General features: G+C 39.6%; 1 protein-coding gene across 1 annotated transcript in view; it reads right to left on the reverse strand.

The window, feature by feature from the left end:
* The window catches only part of LOC148851126 (5'-3' exoribonuclease 3-like), a 48,836-nt gene that overhangs the window by 16,862 nt on the left and 5,176 nt on the right, over window positions 1–26,798 (reverse strand). Inside the window, 5 exon segments of the mRNA XM_088945665.1 lie at window positions 24,126–24,212; window positions 24,340–24,417; window positions 26,147–26,311; window positions 26,425–26,484; window positions 26,486–26,572. Of these exon segments, the coding sequence (XP_088801791.1) occupies window positions 24,126–24,212; window positions 24,340–24,417; window positions 26,147–26,311; window positions 26,425–26,484; window positions 26,486–26,572 (477 nt within the window).

Consider the following 26,798-nt stretch of genomic DNA (forward strand, 5'->3'; position numbering starts at 1 on the left):
GTCTGCCTAGGTGACTAGGTGCTTTTCTAGGTGGTGATGTTCCTTCTATGTAACAAAAATCACAAGGCAGGCATTTTATTGAAATGCTACGGGTATATTATTATCATTATTATTATTATTATTCATTATTTTGACAATGAATAATAAATTCTATCATAAATTATTTTGACTATGGCTATATTATTATTTTGATAATCATACATTATTATTTATGTACTTTTAAGGGTTTTACCTTTAAAACATAAAAGATCCAGAGGTTAGAAGATAAAAAGAAAGAAGGGGCTAAGTACGTAAAAAAAATCGGCTGTAAAATTCAGGAGTCAAATGCTTGAAAGTGTATCTAAGAAAAAAATGAGGATGGCAAGGCTAGGAAAGGAAATTGAGTGAAGTGGAAAGACTAAAAAGAGATGTAGAAGGGGATAAGGAACCTAGTGGAAGAAAGGGGGAGTAAGAGGGAATAAGTAGGAAAATCCGGAAAGGGGTCAAATTTGTGTCAGCAGGAATGAAAATTGTAAGCTGGAATGTAAGAGGCTTAGGGAGGGCAAGGAAAAGGTCCATAATCAAGGAGGTACTTAAGAAGGAGAAGCCAGATGTGGTTTTAATTCAAGAATTGGGAGGTATTGTGATAATGTGATTTTATTTTATTTTTTGAAACAAAGATAACTTTACAGAAGTACATGAGAGGATGTACTGAAGCCAAGAGAGGCTTGGCACTATGGCAGCATTACAAAGGCAAACACCTGTCACCAAATAAGAAATCTCTAGAGACCCCTGATTTTGCTAGGAAATCAGCAACAGAATTTTGCTCCCTAGGAATCCAGACCAACTTCACAAACTTCACATTCATAGAGTCTAGGATGTCCCTGGCTTCAGCTAAAAAGTGGGCTAATCTCCAGGGCCCTCCCTTGTCCTGTAACCAAACCTCAGCCTTTGTGGCATCAGCCCTCCCAATCAGACCACTGTAAGCCCAGCAAATATTCCCCCTTTCCCCTCGGATTACACCCCCAATTCCTGCTTGACCTGTGGATCCTTGGGCGCTACCGTGAGTCATTTCTCCTTCTTCTCTAGGAGCCTGTCTGATAGTCCACTCAGATCATGGAGAGGAGTGTAGGATTTCTGGTAGGTTTCTCTGGAGATCATTTAGGGAGAGCCCCTTGAACACTTCAGAGTTAATTATCCAAAGGTTGCAGAGATGTGTGATGTAGGAAGTTAGATCTTCAACATTTCTAGCTTTATTTTCAAAGGTTCTAATGTTCCTTTCTTCCCAAATACCCCACCAGACTGCATGGGTCACTGTATTCCAGTAAAATCTTCCTCTTTTCCCAAGCCCTCTGCCTTGCCATTGCCACAAGATGTCCACCACCCTCTCCAGGAACACCCAGCTGTAACCAACTAGGTTTAGGAAGAAGTACCAAACCTTTCTAGTGACCGAGCAGTGGAGAAGGATGTGATCAGTTGTCTCCCTGTCACCAAGACAAAGAGGACAAACATGAGGAGAGATGCATAATCTGCCTTTAAACTTTTTCTGCAACAACTCACATGTGTTTATTCTTTTTAAACAAGCTTCCCACATAAAGAAAGAGACTCAACGAGGGATGTGTGATCTCCATACTTTCTTAGCTGGAAAAGGAGGCCTTTGATCTTCTGACACTAGAGCCTTGAAGGAGTTAGACGAGAACTTACCAGCAGGATCAGATTTCCAGATTCTTTGGTCAGGGGTAGTCGGAGAGATGTAGACCTCATTAAGAGAGTTTAGCAAACTAGCTATATCAGCAATTTCTATTTCCCTTAGAGGCCTTCTAAGGTCTAGGTTCCAGGTTGTTCCGGAGGGTGAGGGGTTGAGGCTAGAGGCTACCATGGCTTCTTTGGATTGGGACAGGTTAGAGATTCTAGGATAGGAGTTAGCGAGGGTGTCCTCTCCCCACCACAAATCAGACCAGAATTTGATTCTATTTCTATTCCCCACCTGGTATCTAACAAAATCAAGAAAAATGTCAGAGATAGAAGTAATACCTTTCCAAGGGTTTGAGGCTTTGACCCGGTTCAAGTGGACCTTTTATCCCAACCGTTGGCATGTCTCCCGTACTTGCTCTTGATGATTTTTGTCCACAACGCTTCCATCTCCAAGGGATATCTCCAAAGCCATTTTCCAAGAAGGGCCAAGTTCCTTTCTTTAATATATCCTAGTCCCAAACCGCCAACTTCCTTTGGCTTACAAACCTACTTCCAGCCTACTAGATGGCACTTGTTTTCACCACCCCCTTCCCAAAGGAAATCCCATTGTAGTTTTTCAATCTTGCTTTTTACTTTGCCTGGATTCGGAAAACCGACAGAAAGTAGGTTGGCAGGTTGGCAAGGGAAGCCTTAATTAGTGCAATTCTTCCACCTTTTTAAAGAAAGCTTTTCTTCCATGTGGTCAATCTTTTCTCACATTTTTCCACTTCCGGGTCTCAAAAACATAGACTTCTCGAGTTCCCACCAAGAGGCATTCCCAAATAGGCAATAGGTAGCCTCTCCAACTTACACCCCAATAGCTCCCTAAACCTCTCCAATAGAGGGTCACCAACATTCAGCCCTACAATGCTGCTTTTAGAGTAATTAATTCTGACTCCAGTCACCATCTCAAAACTATTAACACTCTCTTTAAGATGGAAATGTTCTCCCAATCTGCCTCCAGAAACAGTACAATGTCATCTACAAACATCAAGTGAGAAACCAAAACTGCCTCCCTACCTATCTCAAAACCTTTCAGCAAATTTAACTCCTTCACTTCTTGTATCAAGTAACTAAGTATATCCGCTACCAAAGTGAAGAGTAGTGGGGATAGAGGGCACCCTTGTCTCAAGCCCCTATTTGCATTAAAGTAACCAATAGGTTCCCCATTAGTTAGGACTGAAAACCAAGCAGAGCTAATGCACCCTTTTATCCATGTCATCCACCTTCTACCGAAACCTCTCAGGCTTAAAATCTCTAAGAAGCAATCCCAATCCACTTTGTCATAGGCCTTTTCAAGGTCCAACTTGATTACTACCCCTGGCTTGCCACTTTGTCCTCTTTCTTCTACACATTCAATGACCACTAGAATGCAGTCAGTAATCTGTCTTCCTTGCACAAAAGCAAATTGGTTGTTTGAAATTAGATCACTCAGCACCTCCTTTAGTCTGGTCGCCAACACTTCCGCTATTATTTTGTATAAGCTTCCCACCAAACTGATAGGTCTGAAATCCGTAACTTCTAAGGATCCCTTTCTTTGGCACTAGGGTGATGAATGTTGAGTTGTTTCCCTTGTTCACAATGGCTGATAGGTAGAAGTCTGCAAATACCTCCACTAGATCAGATTTTATTGTGTCCCAGCAAAGTTGGTAGAAAAGAATAGGGAACCCATCTGGTCCAGGAGCTCTATCACCGTCCATCTTAAAGACTACTCTTTAATCTCTTGTTCTTCAAAAGGTCTTTCTAGCCACACCCTTTTGTCTTCAGACAATCTTGGGCCTTCCCATCTGTTTAGAGGAATTCTGCTAGTACCATCCTTTGAGTAGAGCCCTTTGAAAAACTGCACGATGACTTCTGAAATTTCTCCCTTGTCTTCTACCTCTCTCTGCCCCACCCTCAGTTTTGAGATGTAGTTCTTTTTTCTTCTCCCTGAAGCATAGCTATGAAAGAACTTTGAGTTATTATCTCCCTCCTTCAGCCATCTCACTCGAGACCTTTGTCTCCAATAGATTTCCTCCCTTAATATAATTTTCTCCCACTCCCTTCTAATAACTTCTCTTCGACTTCTACCCTCTACATTTAAATTCCCTGTTTGCTCTCTCTGGTCCATATCATCAATCTCTTGAGTTAGCTTATTCTTCTCTTCCACAAAACTATTAAACTCCTCTTTACCCCAAGCTTTTATTTCCTCTTCAGGTGTTTTAGCCTCTGCTCAAATCGGAACCCTGCCCAGCCCTCCACTCTGCACTCCTCCCACCAGGAAGTTACTCTTTGCTGAAAGTCCTTATGCACAGTCCAAACCTTCTCCAACCTAAAAGGAGCCCTTCCCTTCCTAAAGATTTCATTCTGGAGCACCACTGGCCAATGATTAGAGATCCAGCGAGGCTTAATTAATTGCACACAATTGGGAAAGTGTCCCTCCCAATCATTGGTCATGAGGAATCTATCCAATCTACTACTTATCACACATTCCCTCATGTTTGACCAAGTAAAGGAGCCATTGTTGGGGGGGGGGGGGATCTCTAAAGTTGTGTCTAGCAATGAACTCAGAGAAGTCCTTCATACTTCTCGTTACTCTCCTACTATTTGAGCACTCACTGCAGAGTCTTGTGACATTGAAATCACCACCAACACACCAGGCAAAGTCATCAAACTCATGCAGGGAATCCAATTCCTCCCATAGCCTCCCTCTCTGAGAAGGAGAATTTGGCCCATACACTCCAGTCATAATCCAATTGAATCCATTAGAAGCATTTGTGAAAAGGACTGAAACAGTAAACTCTCCTTTGTCCACTTCTATTCCAGTAACCACTACTTCTTTCCACATAATTAGGATTCCTCCCGCAGTTCCCCTTGCAGGGAGGTCTACCCATTTCCTTCCTCTGATTCTCCAAATTGCTTTAATCAAATTCCTGTTCATTACTTCTTTCTTTGTTTCTTGTAAGATCACTATGTCTGGGTCTTCTTTCCTTAGAGTGTCTTTCACCAAACTTCTCTTCAAATTCCCTCCAAGCCCCCTTACATTCCAACTTAAGATCTTCATGATTTGCCTACACCCTTCTTTTACTTAACTAACCTTCTACTGGTGCTGTTTACAGGCCCAGTTCCTTGGTTGATAAAGCTCCAATGAAGTCTCTTAAGCTCTCTAATTGTCCCTTTCTTTACCCCAAGTACCAACTTCTTCCCCTTACTGCTTCCTTTTGTTCCTATCTGCTGCTTAGTGTCTTCCCCATTGTTCTCTTGATTGACAATATTCAAGCAACTCTTCAAAGTTGAAGCTTGTTCAGAGGAACTTGCCGAGGGTTGGGATAGAAGTCCACCATCACCTGAATCAAGAGACACAAAAGAAACACAGTAAGGCTCAGGTACAGAGAAGGAGGGAGAATAATTAATACAGGGAGAGCAAGTAAAGAGGTTAAACGAAAGGTCTGGTTTGGAATTTGCTGCAAATTCAGTCTTTCCTCCTTTCTCAAGGTGTCTAGGACCAGAGCAGCCATAATCTGGGTTCACAAGCTGCATCGGCTCCAGAATTTCCACGCTGCCCCAATGAAATTGTGAACCCATAACTGGAATTGAAGAGTTGGTGAGTAAATTCACTATGTCAATCAAGTTTAGGCAAGTGTCAGATGGATTTGAATGGATCTTGACAGATGTTTATGGGCCTAATGGGAGAAGGAGAAAGAACTTTGTGTCAAACTTTGAGCCTTTCCCAGTGAAAGAAGTGTGGGCAAAGTCTGTGCCCCCCAAAATTGTTGTTTTTTGTTGGGAAATGTACCTTGGTACAGTGTTTTAAAAGCGCAAAGCGCAGGGGTCAATTTGCACCCGAGGCGCAAGGCGTAAGGCGAGGCGCGCACCTTTTTAAGCAAGGCGCAAAAAATTCAAAAAAAATGCAAAAAAATATAAAACATAATATTAATAAAAATATAAAATTACATTTTAAAATAAATGTTTTAAAAAACCTATTATCTAAAATTAAAATGCACAAACATAATATGTAAAGCATATTCAAATGAGAAGTTAAAAATGAAATCAAATATATAAAACATTTTCAAGCATATAAAACCCACAATCTCTTTTTTTCTCAATTACATTACTTCAAGTAGCTAATGTGACTTATTACATTCCTAACTCTACGAACCGCCTAAGCTCGAGAACCCCCTATTTGGTAATGTTGTCCATTCATTCATCCTAATAAAATATCTTCTTAAAAAGCATTTAAAGCTATAAAATCATTATTTTTTTGTGTGAAAACTAAGAATTTAAGACCCTAACATGGACTTGTTTGGACTTGCCTCGAGGGGTGTGGCACGAGGGTCTAGGGGCGAAGCCCCCAACCAAGCTACTAGACTCAAAAAATGCATCAAATTTTCAAAAGGCGCACGCCTGAGCTGAGGCGCAAGGCGCACCAGGCATGCGCCTAGGGCCTGGGTGAAGCGCCTACCCAAGAATGTGCCTCGCCTGTGCGCCTAAGCGCGCCTTTTAAATCACTACCTTGGTAAGATTAATACTTTGGAGAACTTACAAAAGAAAAATCCTTTCATTTGTTTATCCCCAAATTGGTGTGTACTATGCAATTCTCATAGTGAGGACCATTACCACTTACTAGTTTCTTGTTCCTTTGCTGCAAAGTCTTTGAAACTGGACGTTTGTTTTGTTTGGATGTAGGTGGAATCAACCGAAAAAGGTAAAATCATTATTCTCACCAACTACCTTTGCTTGCCCAACAAAAAAAGGGAGAAGTATCTGGAGATGTTTCAGAGTGGCCACTCTATGGACAATTTGGGAAGAAAGAAACGCTAGAATTTTCCAATACAAAGAGAGGTCCTTTATAGAAGTGAAGGAATGTATCTTAACCAGGGTTATCCATTGGCCGAAATCCTTGGCTTCTTTCAGTTCTTTTTCATTTGATGACATCTGGAGGAATTGGGCCACACTTGCACACACTTTGGCTAGAAAAACCAGAGCCACTACGGTTTGGGTAACTCCTCCAGAAGGACTTTTTAAACTGAATTTTGACAAAAGCAGCCAAGGTAACCCAGACTCAGTTGTTTGGAGTTATAGGGATCTCATCAAAAAAGTTAAATGTCTAACAAGGCACATAACATGTAGATACCAATGGATAGGTAGGGAGGGAAATGCCTTGGTTGATTATCTTGCTAAACAAGGGTCTACTAGGGACCATTTATTTTGGGAAGCATTGTAATTTTATTTCTGATCTCTTGTAATGTTTAGGGGAGGCTACATCTCATGCCTCCAAGGGATTCTTGTAAAATCATATGTCTCATGTGTATTGAAATCATTTTCAATTATCAAAAAATAAATAAAAAAGTTAGATGTGGATGGGGTTAGTATTTCCAAACAAAGTGAGATTGCTCGAGCCTTTGTTGAACATTTTAAATCTATTTTTAGAAGGCCTTTGAACGATAGAATTCGAATTGAGGGAGTGGAATGAACCAAGTTATAAATGGAGTCTAAGACATGGCTAGAAAGAAGGTTTGATATAGAAGAAATAAAGGAGGCAATCTTTTCAATGAACAGATCTAAGGCCCCTGCTCCTAAAGGTTTTACTATGGCTTTTTACCAAGGTTGTTGGGAGATTTTACAAAATGATATCCAAAAGGTCTTTGATGAGTTTTTTGAGAGGGAGGTGATCAATACGGGGCTAAACTCAACCTTCACTGCCTTGATTCTAAAAAAGATGAGGATTGCATCCTAAAGATTTTAGACCAATCAGCTTGGTTAATAACTTTTATAAAATCACTGCTAAGGTGCTTTCACAAAGGATCAAAGCAGTTCTCCCCTCCATAATTTATCAACCTCAAGGGGCTTTTGTTAAGGATAGGCAAATTATCAATCAAATTTTCATTGCTAATGGAACTGTGGAGGATTTGTGAAAAGTAGAGAAGAAAGGTTTTGTTTGTAAGTTCGGTATGGAATAGGCATATGATTTAGTTGATTGGGGTTTTCTGAAAGATGTGATGGAAAACTTTGGGTTTGGAGGAAGATGGTGTAAATGGATTATGGGATGTGTTAAGACTTGTCACTACTCAATAGTGGTAAACGGGATAGTGGTAGACCATTTTCCAACAATTAAGGGAATTAGACAAGGGAACCATTTCCCCCTTTCTATTCACTTTAATTGCAGATGTGTTTGGGAGACTCAGAAAGGGTTGATTAAATAAGGAGATGGAGAGTGGGGAGAGAAGAGGTACCGATCACTCATTTAGAGTTTGTTGATGATACAATACTGTTTTGTGAAGGGGGTGAGATTAGTTGGTTTAAAGTTGGTTGTGCAAGGCTTTGAAAGAATGTCCAATTTGAAAATTAATTTTGACAAAAGTTTCATGGTGGGGTTGAATATAGGTCCATTGGGAGAATTGACACTACCAAGGCAGAGATCTTAGCTGCTCTCACAGGTCTCTGTTATGTTAAAATGTTAGGCCTTTCCTCTCTATCCATCAAAGGTGATTCCTCTAATACGATAAAATGGCTAAGACAGAAAAGCAAAGAACCTTAGAGGAATGCTCATCTGCTGACTAAAGCTAGAGATATTTTGGACTCTTTGAATGTGAAGTTGGTTTGGATTCCTAAGGAACTAAACTCTATAGCTAACAGCTTAGCCAAATCTGGAGTCCATAGAGTTTCTATGGTTTCCGATACTTCTTTGCCTGTGTAATTCTGTTTCTGCCTCCTAAGGCTCCTGTCTTTGTTAACTTTTCTCAATTAACCTTTCTTGAAAAAAACAAAAAACAAATCTTACCTAGGATTACTTTGGGGATAGACCAAGGAATAGCAATTTTTGGAACGAGTGATTAAAAGATTTATCGAGAGATTGGCTTCACGGAAGAAGAGTTATTTGTCCCTAGGAGGAAGGATCACCCTAAGGAACTAAACTCTATAGCTAACAGCTTAGCCAAATCTGGAGTCCATAGAGTTTCTATGGTTTCCGATACTTCTTTGCCTGTGTAATTCTGTTTCTGCCTCCTAAGGCTCCTGTCTTTGTTAACTTTTCTCAATTAACCTTTCTTGAAAAAAACAAAAAACAAATCTTACCTAGGATTACTTTGGGGATAATCCAAGGAATAGCAATTTTTGGAACGAGTGATTAAAAGATTTATCGAGAGATTGGCTTCACAGAAGAAGAGTTATTTGTCCCTAGGAGGAAGGATCACCCTAATCAAAATATTAAATCTACAAGTAGTGGGCTAGAGAGGCTAATGAGGAACTTCTTATGGGAACCAGGGAGGAGAGAAAAGATCATAGAGTTAAATGGGAAGTGGTGTGTAGAAGCAAGAAGTTTGGAGGATTAGGTCTTGGAAACATCCAAAAAAGGAATATGGCATTCTTAGGGAAGTTCTGGAAGTTGCCAAATGACAGAGGCAAATTGTGGGCAAAGGTGATTATTAACATTCATGGGCTTACGGTTAATGGCTGGGATACTAAAGTTTTGGCTACTGCTACAAGAGCATCTCCTTGTAAGTCCATTTGTGATATCCTACCCTTATTCTTACCATTCATCAAATATAACCCAGGCTTTGGTACTCTTGTCAAATTTTGGGAACATGTTTGGATAGGCAATTTACCATTAAAGGACCGATTCTCGTCTCTTTTGGCCATCTCAAATAGTAGGGAGGAGCCTATTTCTTGTTTCATGGTCCCATCTAATTCAGAAACTAGCATTGATTGGGATTTAGGGTTCAAAAGAGGGCTACGTGAGAATGAAATTCCCCATGTCTTGAACATGCATCAAGGTCTTAAAGGGGGGTGTTTGAATACTACAAAAAGGGATAGGAGGGTTTGGAGTCCCTCTTCATCTAGTACCTTTCCCTATGTTTCTTTTTCTTTCTTTTTTTAGATTAATCAGCAATAACTTTCCCCTTTTCCCTTTACCCCTTTTTTTATCAAAGAGTTGATTGTGGTATTTGATTCCGCGTTAATGTTGGGACAACCCAGCTAACACACCAACGAGCCAGCCCTCGACTGGTCTACCTGTGTTTCTTTTTCCCTAATTCAACCAAGTGATAGTCTTTGGTTGTCTTTCCGGTAAAAGACATTTGGAGCAAACCTATTCCACCTAGAGCGGTAGTTTCTATTGGGAAGTGTATATAGAAAGTGTTGTGGAAAAACCCAAGAAAATAGATTCGAATGGCACTCAAAATGAAAGTAAAACAGAGATAAAGAGAAACAAGCGCAGAGAACACACACAGATTTACGTGGTTCGGCTTATAGCCTACGTCCAAGGGTGAAGGAGGAACAGGAATCCACTATGAAGTTGGTAATGGAGAAGAAATACAGAGTTGTGCTCTCACAAAAAACCCTAAGCCCCAAATACACCCAATGTCTCACTCGTCTCTCACAAGACTCAGACTCTGTGTACAAAAGAGAAAACCCCCGAAATACATTACTCTTTCTATTCGGTTCAGACCTATAAGATGAATATGGGTCGGGTCCAGCCCAAAACCTATGCTTCCACCACAAACCACTATGAAAATTTGCCTTCGGGTTTTTCTCAAATTAATTCTGAGAGGATTCATGAAGCAGGTCGCCACAAAGAATTCAAGGCACAAACATAACAAAAATAATTAATACTTATGACTTACTATAGAGAAAAAGACCTAGATGGTGCCTTTTCCCACACTAGTGTTTTCTTTCCCAAGTTAATGGTGAGAATTTCTATCACTTATTAATCTCCTGCCCTTGTCTTCTTCAATTTGAAAATTGGTTTCTGTCTTTGTTTGGGTGCAGGTGGAACCTTCCACTTAAAGTACAAAGTCCGTTTGCTCCTACTTTTGTATGTTGGCCAAAGAAGAGAGGAAGAATATTGTCGAGGTTTACAAGGGCTGCAGTTTGTTGGGATGATTTGGGAGTAGAGGAACAAGAGAATCCTTTTGGATAAAGAGAGAAGTAGGGATGTGATTATTGAAGCCAACACCATTAAAGTGATCCATTCGGTGAAGACATTAGACCTCTTTAAAGACATTCTAGGAGGTGAACTAATGAGGAAATGGAGGGAGGTAGCAGATTCCTCTCCCACTAAGGAGGCTATTAGGCCTTGTTGTCTCCGCCATATGAAGGAGTTATTAAGCTTAACTTTGATGGAAGTAGTGAAGGTAATCTGGACCCATCTGGCATTGGAGGAGTCTTTAGAAATGAGCGATGAAAAGTCATTATGGTCTATTCAGACCCAACTAGAGTAGGTGACCCATTGAGGACTGAAATTCTGGCTATGGTGGAAGGGATTCAAAAGGCAAAAGCAATGGTTTAAAAGGCGCATTTTAGGGTAGGTGCCTCGCCCAGGCCCTAGGTGCAGCCCTTTCAAAAGGCACACACCTGGTGTGCGCCTGATGCGCCTTGCGCCTCAGCCCAAGCATGTGACTTTTTGAAAATTTGATGTTTTTTGCTTTTTTTCTGAACCTATCGACTAGGTTGGGGGCTTCGCCCCGGGACCCCCTATGCCATGCCCCTCAAGGCAAGCCCAAACAAGTCCATCATAGGGTCTTAAATTCTTAGTTCTCACACAATGGCAGCTCATAGAATCAGGAATGTAATATGTTTTACATCACATTAGCTACTTGAAGTGAAGATGATCAAGACTGCTATCAGTCTTGGAATTTCAGGTTCGAACAGAAGAGAAAGTGAAGAAGAAAGAGGAGAAAGATTAGTGAGAGAGCAGTAGAACACAGGTTTGAAAGGAAGGAAAGATTCTGAATAATCTGCCGCCGCCACTTCAACTTAATATTTATATGTTATGCTAGTTACAGGAAAGGACACATCTGCCCTTGGTGTTTACATCATAAAACTTAACAATATAAAACTGAAAAGTAAATAACAACTAGAATAACAGAACTAGAATAAAAGAAAAACATAACAAATAGACTAGGTACATTCTACCCTACGGACAGAGTGGCCCCACAGCAGTTTCTCTACACTCCCCCTCAAGTTGGGAGTAAATGTTTATCATTCCCAACTTGGATAGATCCGCTTCTAGCTTCTTTCTTGATATGGCTTTAGTGAGGATATCTGCTAGTTGCATACTGGAAGTGATGTAAGGGAGGCATACTTCTTGAGATGAGACCCTCTCTCGTACAAAATGCCGGTCAACTTCAATATGTTTGGTTCTGTCATGCTGCACTGGATTATGTGCTATATTAATGGCTGCTTGATTATCACAATACAACATCAGAGGCTTCTCATACTCAATGCCCAACTCCTCAGGTAGAGATCTTAGCCATAGGATTTCAGCCACTCAGTTGGCCATGGACCTGTATTCTGCTTCAGCACTAGACAGGGAGACAACACTCTTTTTCTTACTTCTCCAGGAGACAAGGTTTCCTTCCACAAGGGCACAATATCCTGAGGTAGACCGTCTGTCATCAACACTCCCAGCCCAATCGGCATCCGTATAGACCTCCACCTTCATGTGGTTATTGTTCTTGAACAGTATACCTCTACCCGGGCATCTCTTCAAGTATGCTAGTATTCTTTCTGCTGCTAGAAGGTGTGTGGTTCTAGGAGAATGCATGTATTGACTGACAACACTAACTGCATAACTGATATATGGCCGAGTGAGGCACAGATATAGGAGCTTTCCCACTAACCGCTGGAACATAACTTTGTCTTCAAGCAGCTCTCCACTCTCTGCACTAATCATGTGGTTCTGTTCAATGGGTGTATCTGTAGGTTTGATACCCAGTTTTCCAGTTTCAGCCAACAGATCTAAAATGTATTTCCTCTGTGAGACAAAGATCCCCTGTTTAGATCTAGCAACCTCAATACCCAAAAAATACCGTAGTGGACCCAGATCTTTCACCTCAAACTCTTGATGAAGGAGCTGTTTGAGGGACTCAATCTCATGACTGTCATTTCCTGTCACTACAATATCATCAACATATACTGCAAGTAGTGTTAGTGAAGACTCCACCCTCTTGATGAACTGTGTATGATCTGACTGGGCATGTACATAACCGAACTTCCCAAGAGCTAGTTTGAATCTATCGAACCAAGCTCTAGGTGACTGCTTCAAACCATACAATGCCTTATTGAGCCGATAGACCTTCTTACCTGTCTCTGTATCATAGTATTCAGGAGGCAACTGCATGTAAACCTCTTCCTGCAAGTCCCCATTCAGGAAGGCATTTTTAACATCCATTTGGTACAAAGGCCAAGTGTGGCTTGCTGCAAGAGATAATAGAACCCAAATGGTGGTCATCTTGGTTACTGGGGCAAACGTCTCCAAGTAATCTATGCCATAAGTCTGAGTGAACCCTTTTGCAACTAGCCGAGCTTTGTACCTCTCAATGGAGCCATCCGCATTGTGCTTTACAGTAAATACCCATCTGCATCCTACTGGTTTCTTTCCTTTGGGCAAGTCAACTAGCTCCCAAGTATTATTTTTCAACAGGGCATCCATTTCAACTTGCATTGCACCTCTCCACTCCAGGACTGATAGGGCCTCTTGCACTGTTCTTGGAATAGAGACATTGGAAATGGAACTAAGGTAGGACCTGTAGGTAGGAGATAGGCGATTATAGGATAAAAAATGGGAAATACAGTGGGTTGTAGATGTGGTACAATGTCGTTTCCCTTTCCGGACTGCAATCGGAAGATCAAGGTCATCTGCAGGAGGTGAAATGGCAACAATAGAAGAAGTCTCTGTGGGTCCTGGGACTGTAATGCCTGGACCTGGAACCGCAGATGAGATTGGAGCTGGCCTGGACTGCTGATAATCGGGATCAACCTGCCTGCACCGCCTGTGATAGATCCTCAACTCCTGATCCCTCTGACAACCCTCACCATTGCAGCTCCCCCTCAACTCCTAATCCCTCTGGCCACCCTCACCATTGCAGCTCCCATCACCCAATGGAATAGGTAAAGGAACTACCCCACTCTCACTGCTCTCCCCCTGAAGATAAGGACTTAAATCCCTACTCTCACTACTCTCCCCCTGAGGAGAAACCCGAGGATAATAGGGTGTCTCCTCAAAGAAAGTGACATCCACGGAGACGAACTTCCTCCCTGAGAGAGGATAATAGCAGCAATACCCCTTTTAAGTTTGTGCATAACCAAGGAAAATGCATTTGGAGGCCTTGGGTTCAAACTTGGAGTGATGGGGTCCGAGAAGCTGAACAAAGCAGGTATAACCAAATGTCTTAAGGGGAATAGAAAACAACTCCTCATGTGGATATAGAAGGGAAAAAGGAGATCGCAAATCAAGAACCCGGGAAGGAATCCGATTAATAAGATATACCGCCGTGAGAATAGCATCACCCCAAAAGTGAATAGGGACATTGGAGGTAAACATAAGACTTCTAGCCACCTCCAAGATGTGCCTATTCTTCCTTTCTGCAACCCCATTCTGCTGAGGTGTATGAGGGCAAGAGCTCTGATGGATAACCCCATGAGTAAGAAGGTAAGAGGACAATGACTTAGCAAGGTACTCCTTTGCATTATCAGATCTAAGAACTTAATCTTGGCATCAAACTAGGTTAGGATCATTTGATGAAAGTTTTGGGTCAGGGCGGGAACTTCATCTCGTGAACGCATAAGATAAACCCAAGAAAACCGGGTATGGTCATCAACAAATAACAAAAAATATATGTACCCACCCATAGAAGGAATGTGATATGGCCCCAAACATCCGTATGCACAAGATCAAAAGGACGATTACTCTTTTTATTACTCAATGAATAAGAGTTTCTACAATGTTTAGCAAACTCACAGCTTTCACATTGCAACTGGGACAACTCAACAGACTCAAACAAAGTAGGAAGGAGTTCATGCCAAAGCATAACCGACGAGAACTCTCCCCGAGCAGATAGATCCCATTCGTCTCACGGCCAGTCTCAATCACCTTTTTCGTCTCCAAGTCCTGAAAAACACACCGGTCAGGGAAGAAAGTTACTGAGCAGTTCATGTGTTTGATAATACTACTGACTGAAAGGAGGTTAGTATCAAGCTTAGGAACATGTAAGACAGAAGACAAGGAGATCGTATCTGATAACTTAATGTCCCCCTTCCCAAAAATAGGAACCAGGGAGCCATCAGCAATAGATACTCTATCCCTACAAGATGACAAATGGTAAGAGGTAAACAGTGAAGGCAAGCTAGTCATGTGGTCGGATGCACCTGAATCTATTACCCAACAAGGTTCAGTAGTACCTAGAGCTAAGGCATGGTAGGCTGAAGCTAGAGTACCTGAATTTACGGTTGTAATCTGACCACCCATCTCAGAAACACTACCATAACTGATGCTCCCAAAGCTGCCTTCTACCTGATTTTTAAACTCCATCTCGGTCAAGTCTTAAAACAGCACTTGGACTACCAATCACAACCAAAAACAGTATAGGCTTGATCTGTATTCACAGTGTATGTGCACAACTGGGATAACTCTGATCTGAAATCAACTAACAAACACAACAGTGGCTGTCCGTAGAGCTCTAACCCCTTTAAGAGAGTTCGAAAACCCCAAAATACTCTGAAAAACAGCTTAGAAGGAGGTCTAATTTGCCTTTGCAGAATTAGGGTTTTAATCAGTCCTTAAAGTGATCAATTAAGTTGCACAATCTAATCAGTACTGTATAGATAGACTTGCAGTAGGGTTAATATGAAACCCTAGAATCTGATCAATGCCAACAATAAACTTGAGGACAACTCTAGGTAGATCACAAGGTTCAGTCCAGCACTAGGGCTTGCCGCAAGATCACTTTCAAACTCTAGTGCAGAAAGAAACAAGGCTGAGACAGTTCGGTGTAAACCAGTAGGGTTTTAATCACAACAGAACAGTAGGGTTTGCTGTAAAACCCTAGTGAGATGAAGTGTAAAACAGTAGGGTTTTAATTACAGCAGAACAGTAGGGTTTGCTGTAAAACCCTAGTGGATCGAAGAGATGAAAACCTAGAATGGTTCAGCCTTCCTCTCCAGATAGGTCCAACCTATCTTTTCTTAGAAAAGTAAATGACTTACAAGAAAAGAATTGTTCGTTGCCTTCTAGGGTTACCCGAACCCTAGTCTTCTCTGATCCTTCCTGACCACCAATACTCTGCAACCATAACAAAACTTCCAATAGCTGCTAGCACCTCTGGCGATCTCCAAGAATCAGTCTGCGAATTCCACCTTTTCAGCTTCTAGTCCTAGAAGATTCTCATGTGGTCGGCTGGTATTAGACTCACATAAGAAACCCTAACTTGGCTCTGATACCGTGAAGATGATCAAGACTGCTATCAGTCTTGGAATTTCAGGTTCGAACAGAAGAGAAAGTGAAGAAGAAAGAGGAGAAAAATTAGTGAGAGAGAAGTAGAACACAAGTTTGAAAGGAAGGACAAGTTCTGAATAATCTGCTGCCGCCACTTCAACTTAATATTTATATGTTATGCTAGTTACAGGAAAGGACACATCTACCCTTGGTGTTTACATCATAACACTTAACAATATAAAACTGAAAAGTAAATAACAACTAGAATAACAGAACTAGAATAACAGAAAAACATAACAAATAGACTAGGTACATTCTACCCTACGGACAGAGTGGCCCCACAGATCATCTGTTTCTCTACATGAAGTAATGCAATTGAGAAAAAAAAAAAAGAGATTGTGGGTTTTACAATCTTGAAAATGTTTTATATGTTTGATTTTATTTTTAAATTCTCATTTAAATATGCTTTACATGTTATGTTTATGTATTTTAATTTTAGATAATAGGCTTTTTAAAACATTTATTTTAAAATTTAAGTTTATATTTTTTATTAATATATGTTTAATTTTTTTTATTTTTGTGCCTTGCTTCAAAAAGGCATGTGCCTCACCTTGAGCCTTGTGCCTTGGGCGTAAATTGACCCCTATGCCTTTTTAGCACCTTGTGCTTTTAAAACAATGGGCAAAAGAAGTGAATATCCAAAAATTGTCAATTGAAGAAGATCCAAAAGTGGTGGAAAGTGGCTTCAAAAGGGTGAGTAGGATAGATGGTGGTGATACATCTATGAGAAAAGTGAAGTGATGAGGTAATTATAGGGGGTGGAGGTGGCACTCAAATGGGTGAGAAGAGAAGCCAATGCATTTGTTGACACACTAGCTAAACAAGGGGTCAGAAGGAACAATTTTTTTGGGGCTATGTTGTAACTTGATTCCTCCTTGGGGAGAGTTAAAAGAGTTTATCTCTCCATTGTCTTTGTTCTTAATTGTTCTTTATCAACGAAATTGCTTTTGTTATTGATCAGAAAGAAAAGAAAGAAAGATAAAGAACTTTCTCCTTTTTTCTACAGTTTATATCTCTCTCAAAAATCTTTTATTATTATATAAACTTTACTTGTTAATAATATTTTGAGATGCAACCAGTGTGGGAAGTGTACCATGGTAAGATCAATACTATGGAAAATTTGCAAAAGAAGAAACCTTACTTTTATGTCTTTCCCCTAACTAGTGTTTTCTTTGTAAAGCTTAAAATGAGGATTGTTACCACTTACTAATATCTTGTCCTTTTGTTGTAGCTTTATGGAATTAGATTTTTGGTTTGTTTGGATGTAGGTGGAACCTGCCATCCGATGTAAGTTTGGTGTTTAATCCTCATTATTATTTCAGGTGGTGCACATGAATAGGGAGGATTATGATGAAATGTATCAAAGCAACTCTTGTGTGGACTATTTGGGAAGAAAGGAATGCCAGAATATTCCTAGAAAAGGAAAGGAATCTCCTTGAAGTGCAGGACTGCATATTGACAAGGGCAATCAATTGGCTGAAAATTTTAGACTTCTTTGTTGATTTTTCCTTTGACAATATTCGGTGGAATTGGCTAGAAGTGGCTAATACTTCTTCTAGGAGGTTTAGAAGAGTGGTAGAATGGACACCTCCTTCAGAGGGTGTCATTAAGCTAAAACTTTGATGGGAGTAGTCAGGGTAATCCAGGACCTTCGGGTATAGGAGCGGTCCTAAGAAATAAGGATAGCAACATTATTTCCTTATATTCAGGACCAGTGGGAGTGAGTGACTCCACAAGAGCAGAGATACTAGCTGCTGTACAAGGGATTCAGATTGCAAACCAGATTGGGGTGGAGTTCACAGGTGGTGGTGGTGGGATGGCTCCTAAACCCACATTCTGCCATTTGGAGTTATAGAGACCTCCTTAAAAATGTGAATTGACTTACTAGCAGCATGACGGTTAGTGTCCAATGGGTGAGCAGATCAGCAGATGCTATAGCTGATTCATTAGCCAAACAAGGGGTTTCTCAAGACAGTCTTTTTTGGACTACCTTGTAACTTATTCAAAATATTTTTAAAATTCTTCTTTGGCTCTTCTGAAGAGGTCGCGCCCCGTGCCTTTTCTTGGGTCACCTATGTTTTGTGATTAATAAATTTCTTCATTTATCAAAAAAAAACTGCTCTATTAAATATTTATTGTCATAGTGTTGTGTTTGAAATATTAAAATTAGTTGATTTAAAATGCTATTGTCTTTTAGATATGATGGTTTGTTATGTTTTGAAAGTAAAATTAATATTATTAGTAATCATAATTGTCACTTTTTGACCAATATGTATAATTATGAAACTAACCTAGAACTAGTTTTTTTCTTTGTAAAATTCTATTGCCTAGTCAACTAGACACTCCACTTTCACCTAATCACCTAGACACCTTGACAATCATGCCAAATAATAACCACTTGGCAATTACCTTCAATAAACAGACATTTCTAACAATTCCTATGTCTGATGCACCCAGGTAACCCAGGTTGCAACTGTCAAAGCTTAATTTCCTTTGGGGTGAGACTTTCCCAACAAAAGAGGTTTGGAGCAAGCTCATTCCACCAAAAATTCAAGCTCTGTGTTGGGAGGTGTTTCTTGGGAAGGTGAACACTTGTGACATGCTTCAAAAAAGGAGGCCAAATAAATGCCTCTCCCCTCACATGTGCATCCTTTGCTCTGTAGATGGTGAAACCCTACCCCTTTTATTGATCCATTGCCCATCAAAACAAGATCTAGTGGAGGTCGTAAAGATAAGAGTTGCATACCGAGTAAAATCACTCCAGCTCTTTCAAAATTTCTCAATTTCTGATATAGTAAGAGCATGGAATGAAGTGGCACACACTGCTGAGAAGAAAGAAAGAAAGGTGATGGATTGGAAGCCCCCAGGTACTAACAAGTTCAAGCTGAACTTTGATGGGAGCTCAACAGGAAACCCAGGGATGGCAGAAATTGGGGTGTGATTAAGGTTCAAAATATCGATACGCCCAATACACCGGTAGAGGCATTTCGGGCAGTATCAGTTGTTTTTTTTAGTTTTTTTTCCAATCCGGTTCAGAGGAGCAGATTTAAGGTCCGTCCACCCCATGAACCTATCAAAACCCAATACACCCTCAGTAGGGGTGTATCAGGAAGCTCCCGATACGATACGTATTGGCCGATGCGTGTCGATTTTTTGAATCTTGGGTGTGATCAAAGATTCATCAAGCAAAGTATTGGCTATGTACTCAGAACCTTTAGGGAAGGTGATTCTTTAAAAGCTGAACTATTATCTCTGTTACAAGGGTTAAAAATTGCCAAGCAAGCCAACCTTAAGAACTTGGAGATAGAAGGGGACTCAAAAACAGTGATATCTTGGACCAATTCAAACAGTAATGTTCCTTGGATGTATAGACATCGGTTAAGGGAGATAGTAAGCATAGCAAGGGAACCTAATGCCTCATTCACATGGAACAGGAGAACTGCAAATGGAATGGTTGATTCTCTAGCTAAACAGAGAGTTCAAAAGCAATAGATTTTTTGGGCTTTATTGTAGCCAATGTTTTAAAAGCGCAAGGTGCAAAAAAGGCGCAGGGATCAATTTGCACTTAAGGCGCAAGGCAAGCGCACACCCTTTTGAAGCAAAGCACAAAAATAAAAAAATAAAAAATAAAATCAGAAAATTTTAAAAATAAATAAATATTAAGCATAATATTAATTAATAATATAAACCTTAAATTTTAAAATAAATGTTTTAAAAAACCTATTATCTAAAATTAAAATACATAAACATAACATGTAAAGCATATTCAAATGTGTCGTCTTTGTCTTGGGACTTTGGTTTCCGTAGAGGGTTAAGGGAGGATGAAATTGATTGTTTGTTTGCTTTTCTTGGTCTCCTCAATAAGGTTTGATTGGATCCTTTGAAGCCTGATAAGAGGATTTGGGCCATTCACCCTAATGGGTCTTTTTCTTGTGGTTCCTTTTTTGAATTTCCTATGCCAAACCTCCTCTCAACAAGGTTTCCCTTCCAAAGAAGTCTGGTGTAGACCGGTTCCCCCCAAGGTTATGGCTTTGTGTTGGGAAGTGTGGCATGGTAAACTAAGCACGATGGATAACCTACAAAAGAGAAGACCCTTCCTATGTATTTCTCTCCAAACTGGTGCACTCTTTTCAGATCTCATGGTGAGGACTGTTATCACTTTTTTTTATCTTGTAGTGTCACTGCAAAGCTCTAGGTTTGGCTTCTATCATTGTTTGGGTAGAGATGGGATATGCCAACAGAAGTAAGTACAATCTTTAACCCTTCTATGTTCTATGGGCCCCATAAAAGAGGAAGGAAAATGTGGAGGTGTGCACGAGCAGCCTTGTTATGGACAGTTTGGGAAGAAAGGAATGCCAGGATCTTCCAGGAAAAGGGGAGAAGCAGTTAGGCCTTGAAGGGCTGCATTTTGTTTAGGGCAATACATTGGTTAAAGACTCTGGATTTGTTTGATCATTTCTCCTTTACTGACTATTGGAGGGATTGGTTATCAGTAGCAAGTTGATCCTCCTCAAAGATAAAGGTAATGACAAGCTGGGTCCCCCCTCCTCACAGTTCTTTGAAGCTGAATTTTGATGGAAGTAGCTAGGGACCCCAAGACAGGCTGGAGAGGCTGTCTTACTATACTCCAGCCCTTTAGGTGTTGGTAACTCTATTCAGGCAGAGCTGTTAGCTGCAATACAAAGAACAATTATTGCAAAAGAAATGGGTGTGAAGCAGCTTCTGGTTGAAGGGGACCCCAAGACAGTGGTGAACTGGTTAAATAATCTGGAGAATGTCACATGGGGCTACAAGAATGAGATAAAGAAATTCAAATGGCTGACAAGGAATATGTCTGTAACAGTACAGTGGGTTGGGAGATCAGCTAATGCATTTGCTGATGTCTTGGCAAAACAAGGGACAAACAGGGAAACATTGTTCTGGGCGCAACTGTAATTTGTGTCTTTTGTAACAATCATGCACTTTTTGATGTAGCTTTTGTGTTTTCTGTATGGAGAGGCAGCACCACGCGCCTCTCTAAGGTGATTTTCATGTAACCAATCTTTGAATTAATGGAATATGATTCTTTACTTATAAAAAGAAAAACTGTCAAAAAAAAGCATATTCAAATATGAATTTAAAAATAAAATCAAACATATAAAACATTTTCAAGTCCATGTTAGGGTCTTAAATTCTTAGTTCTCACACAAAAAATAATGATTTTATAATTTTAATTGCTTTTTAAGAAGATATTTTAGTAGGATGAATGAATGAACAACATTACCAAATATCAGATAGGGGGTTCTACTCCGCTCCGGTTCGCTCAATTCACTCATTCACCGAAATAAGGGGGTTTCACCCCAGCCTAGCCGTTAGGGTCAAAAAAAAAACAAAAAACAAAAAGCGCGGAATTTTAAAAAGGCGCACGCCTGGGCTGAGGCACAAGGCACATCAGGCACACGCCTAGGCGCACCAAGTGTGCGCCTTTTGAAAGGGCTGCGCCTAGGACTTGGGCAAGGCTCCTACCCAAAAATGTGCCTCACCTGTGTGCCTAGGCGTGCCTTTTAAATCACTTATTGTAAATATTTCTGTGCAATGTTTTGCTTCTAGCTGTTGTAATCCTGTATTTATTTCTCTTAATTGAATAAAATTCTTTTTTTTTCTGATAAAAAAAATATCCCTCTACCTATTTGTTATAATCCTCCATTCCACAATTCTTTGTTGTTTCCTAATGGAATAGCCCGCAATAGCCTGCCCGCCAACCCTTAATAGGTGATCTATTTTAACTCTCTTGAATACTTCACGTCAAAGCCCAATGTGCAATTTTCACCATAATGAGATTTATTAAGGAGTATATATTTTGTTTTTTGTTCTCATAAATTTTTGCATTCCTCTCTCTCCATAGGGTCATAGACTCCAAAAAAAGGCTTTCCCCATACTATGCTACAAAATTTTCAACCTTCTTGTGTGACAAGAGACCAATTTTGCCAAAAAAAAAAAAGGCTCAAGAATGAGGATTGAAGGTGTCCATGATACCCAAAAGGAAAAGAAAGTGGTTCCACAACTGAGTTGCAAACCGATAGGTAAACAAACATTGTTCTGTCTGATAATGGGAATATACATGTTTGTTTATACCTTAAAAATATATCCATTTAGAACACAGCTTGGTAAATTGTCTAATAGTAATCAGTTCATGTTGAGGAATTTTTTAGGTAGATCAAGTTAATGAAGATAAAACCAGGTGCCCAGCTAATAGCTAGGCTTAAAAATAACCTGGCAAGTTATAGCTCTTCCAACTAGTTTTGTGATAACAGGGGCACATCCTCAAGACTTCAAGTCAACAATGAACCAGCCATGCCGAGCATATTTCATTTTTTTAGCAAAACATGCTTACCTGAAAACATGATTTTATAGGTTTTTGAATTTATAAAGATTCCTTTTATATGCATATATATTACCACTGAAGTATTGTCAGTTCATGTTGTATTGAAGTCAGAGTTCAGAAACATATTCAAAGTTATACTACCAAGCAAGTTAAAGTATATTCTATTCAGTAGGAACAAAACAAACATTCATAAATTTTGCCAAAATATATTACATCTGTTACACATGACATACTGTTAGCCCAAAATATTCATCAAAAATTCAACTGAAATCCAATGAAACTCAAAAAAACATCAAAAGATTTCGAAATGGAAATGTAGTCATTTCAGTTTCATTGATTCAACAAGGTTATGCTAGAATTTTGAGAAATAAAAAACATTAAGAAAATGGGAACTGCATTTGCTGAGACTATCTATCTCAGACACTGATTTTTCTCACTATCACGATGAAGAGTTTCATTATCTTTAAAAAAAAAAAGAGAATAAGCATCATACATAAATCAGTACAGGAGAGGATGTATAACTAGGGGCATATGGTATTGTATTGATTGTAGCCTTGTAGCTAAAAACAGTACATGAGGATGAACAATAAGTGCTATTACCCAATACACCTACTCCCTCATTGTACATCATCTCATGTACAACTCCAAAAAAAAAAAAGAACAAATCAGCCTTTCACTAATGAGGAAAAAAAAGAAAAGATGAGCAAAAACTATAGAGGTAAGGAGCTGTCGCTATACAAGAATGACCTTTGAACCCCAGATCAGGCTAATCCATCAGCTGAAGTGTAAGAATTCTTACGGATCAACTTAACACATGCTGAAGAGAGTGATGGGTGTTCTCTGTTTAATTCAAAAAGTGTGCTAGTCTCCAAGGATATGGCCCCATCTTCTGACTCCATTTAATAGTACTAGCCATCCTTAGGTGCATAGTGGGAAGGAGTGATGCAGCTAAGCAAGCTATATGTAGCCCTGTAAGGACAGCCATAACTTCAGCCTCTGAGGAGTCAGCATCCCCCAATTGTTCCACTGTAAGCCCATATGTTGTTACCTCCAGATCAAAAAAGAAAACCCTTCAATGGCAGCAACACCTGGGGATTTAAGAACAACACCCCGAGAGATACTATCAAATTGCAATGTAACCTCACACATAAAAAAGGGAGGACAAATTTCTACGTATCCACCTGGAGAGGGTATAAGGATATCTGGTAAGTACTTTCTTAGGGTTTCCTGTCTCACTTCTTGAAATTCCTTGGAAGCTGAAACCCACAAGGATAAAAGGGTTTCAGCTTAAAACAAAATAACTTGAATTCTTCACTGTGTAATAGCAACAGTCAACAGGACACATTTATCAAAAAAAAAAAAACAGCCAACAGGACAGGACATGTGCTGGCATACAGCATAGAATGGCACATTGGGTGGCTGATCCAATAAAGCCTCAAGGAACCTGCACACCAGCAATCATTCATGCAACCTAGAAAGAAAAGATAGTCCCAAACATCACAAGGATGAACAAACAAAAATCATTGTCAAATAAAACCACATTCCACTGTATAAACCTCAAATAAGAAACAATAGTTCAAACTCTTCAATAGATTTTCTAACATAGTCCAACTTTTATAGGAAATGCAACATACCAGATTGCAGTATTGCACATTTACTGGAAAACATCCAAAAAAAGCGCCACATATATTACCTAAAGAATTTAGTTCTGGTGACAATTTTTCATCTACAACCTTGTCAACAAAGTCAATACCTTCAATGTAGGGAGATATTTCAGAGATCAGATACAGAACCAACCTGATGTAGTCGAGCTCTTTTCTGGAATATTTTATCCTCAAAGGATCCAACTGCCTGAATGAAATGCTCAACCCTGCTCAGGTTTGGCTGCAAAGAAAGAAGGAAACATGTTCAAAAAGTAAGAACCAAGCATGCTAACGAAATGAACAGCAAACCAAATTATATAGTTATAATTATGACCTATTTATAATAGATAAGATGGCAAACGAAATACCTTGCTTGAATCAGTCAAATACCCACCCATTGCCCTGAACTCCTTTTTGTATACAGCAATCAGCAAGTTGATAGCACCCTAAAAACCAAGAAGATAGAAGAAGAGAAAAGATAGCATTAGAAAAACTTAGTGGGTGTTTACCAATATGTGCATGATGTTGTTTTTTTTTAAAACAAAAACTGCCACATCAGAAAAGGCCAAGAAGTGTACCCCTAGAAAATCTTCATCTGAATTAGCTATAAGGGTCTCTCACTCTCAGGCTGGATTTCAGATAGTAATCAAGAAAGTAAAAGTCTAAAAAATTGACAAGTTAACCTTGACCACATGTTTTTCCCAAGGGTAACATACTGGAGTTAAATTCTTTTCAAACTTGTGGTCAACTAACCAGTTTTCGTTATTGGCGTATCAGTGTAGAAAGTGCTGGCAGAGTTCTTAAAAGACTTATAAAGTGTATTAACAGGCTGCACATGGAAAAACATTTTTCTTAAAAAGTTTTTTTTTGATAAATAACAGAAACTTTTATTAATAGATATTAAGAGAAAAAGATACAAGAGGAGGGGTAAAAACTCGACCCTCCCAATAAGTACATTTCAGTTTACAATATTGCCTAGAAAAAGTTGACTCTTCCCACCCCTTGTTTGGCCAATGAATCTGTCAAGGAATTGGCACTCCTCTTAGTCCATTGAAACTTGACTTCCATGTTTTGAGTGAACTGTCTAACTTTCTTTTTCTCATTCAGAAACTTCCACAAACTAAAATCATCCTTCTGCAGCCCATTGATAGCCAGCTTAGAATCACCTTCCACCATCAGTTTTCTGATAATCAACTCTTGGGCTCTTTTTACCCCTTCCAAAACAGCCAATATTTCAGCTCTAAGAGAATCCCCCCATCCAATAGAACCAGAATACATGGCAATAATTCGACCTTCTTCATCCCTGAAAACTCCCCCTATACCTAACGGGCCTGGATTTCCCTCGCTGCAGGGGGTCCCCTTGCCTAATACCCCTAGTAGCCGGGAAGTGATCTACCACCTTACCATTCACCAAAATAGAATAGTGGCATGTCCTAATACATCCTTTCACCCAACTGCACCACTTCTACCCAAATCCAAAAGAGTTTAGGAGTTCCAATAAGACCGACCAATCCACCAAATCGTATGCCTTTTCGAGATCCAATTTATGCATGGCCATACCATACCTCTAGTTTTTTTTCAAATATCGATAGGCAACAAAAAGAGAGAAGTTCATTGGCATATAGGTCATTCAACCCAAAATGAGATAGTCCATAGAAATACAAAGCATACAAGAGAGTGTCCCCTTTATTAGGGAGCCAACTCTTAGGGTTGTGTCTGAGTTGTCCCAAGAAACAGCTTAGCCCAACCCACCCACCTTGCACTCTTATCTATTTGTTTGGAAGGTAAAATATATTCTATTAAAAGAGGGAGAGTTTGTCTCAAACAAAATAATTAAAAGATGATTACATTTGTATAGTTAGTTATATGAACTATACAAAAAGTGTTATACTACAAAATCATTATTCCAAAGTATGCTGTTCCAGTGACAACTTGCATTTTTACCTATTTTCTGCTTAACAAAACGATTTTAGAATAAAAATAACTTAACTTGAGGCTATACACGGCCCTAGATAGAGCACAATGGAGGACAAGCTTTGTGTGACCATCCACAAGTAGTTGGGGTTAAAGTTGATTTGAGTTGAGTACAATGAGACAGATCTGGGAATTGAAGTTCATGAAATAACAACCTCAGGAGAAAAAAAAAAAAAACACAAAATTAGTTGCATGACAAACCTCTCGAATCTCCAATGTGGGCATATGTGGCAGGAAATCATTCCCAACAAAGAAACACATGAATATAAAGTCATCCACAATGCGTTCAAAATCAATCTCAAATGGAGCGTCAGGAATCCTCATTTCATATTCCAAATACTCTCTGAAAATCCAGATATTGAGAAACTGCAACGATAGTAGAAATTGAAGAAATGAGTGCCAAATAAAACTAACAAACTGCACATACCTGCTAAGAAAACTTTGTAGGCACTTCAGCACAAGTTCAAATCATGGCTAACCTGATAAGGTTTTTTTGAGACAGGAACACCTTCACCTTTCTCATCAAATTCCCGACTTTCTTTTTGCTTTTCCTTCACAATCTGCAGCCAAATGCCCTATTTGACCGCATAGGAAGCATTTGTCTTGTTGACCAGGAGTAAAAACAATCTGAAATGTATCAGTAGTAGTGTATGTAATGTAAAAAAAAAAAAAAAAAAAAAAAAAAAAAAAAAAAAAAAAAGAAGTTTGACCAGGTATCAAAAGTATGTATGTATGTATGTAGGTATCAAAAATAAAAAAAAAATTAAAAAATAAAAAAACAGCGGCCACTTTGTGTGAAAAGGACCATACCCAGTCTACCCCTCCCAAGACCCCAGATATCTGGGACCAATGT

This window comes from Nelumbo lutea, chromosome 5 (assembly GCF_056320005.1).
Source record: "Nelumbo lutea isolate HS-2025 chromosome 5, American lotus-T2T, whole genome shotgun sequence".
Taxonomy (NCBI): Eukaryota; Viridiplantae; Streptophyta; class Magnoliopsida; order Proteales; family Nelumbonaceae; genus Nelumbo; species Nelumbo lutea.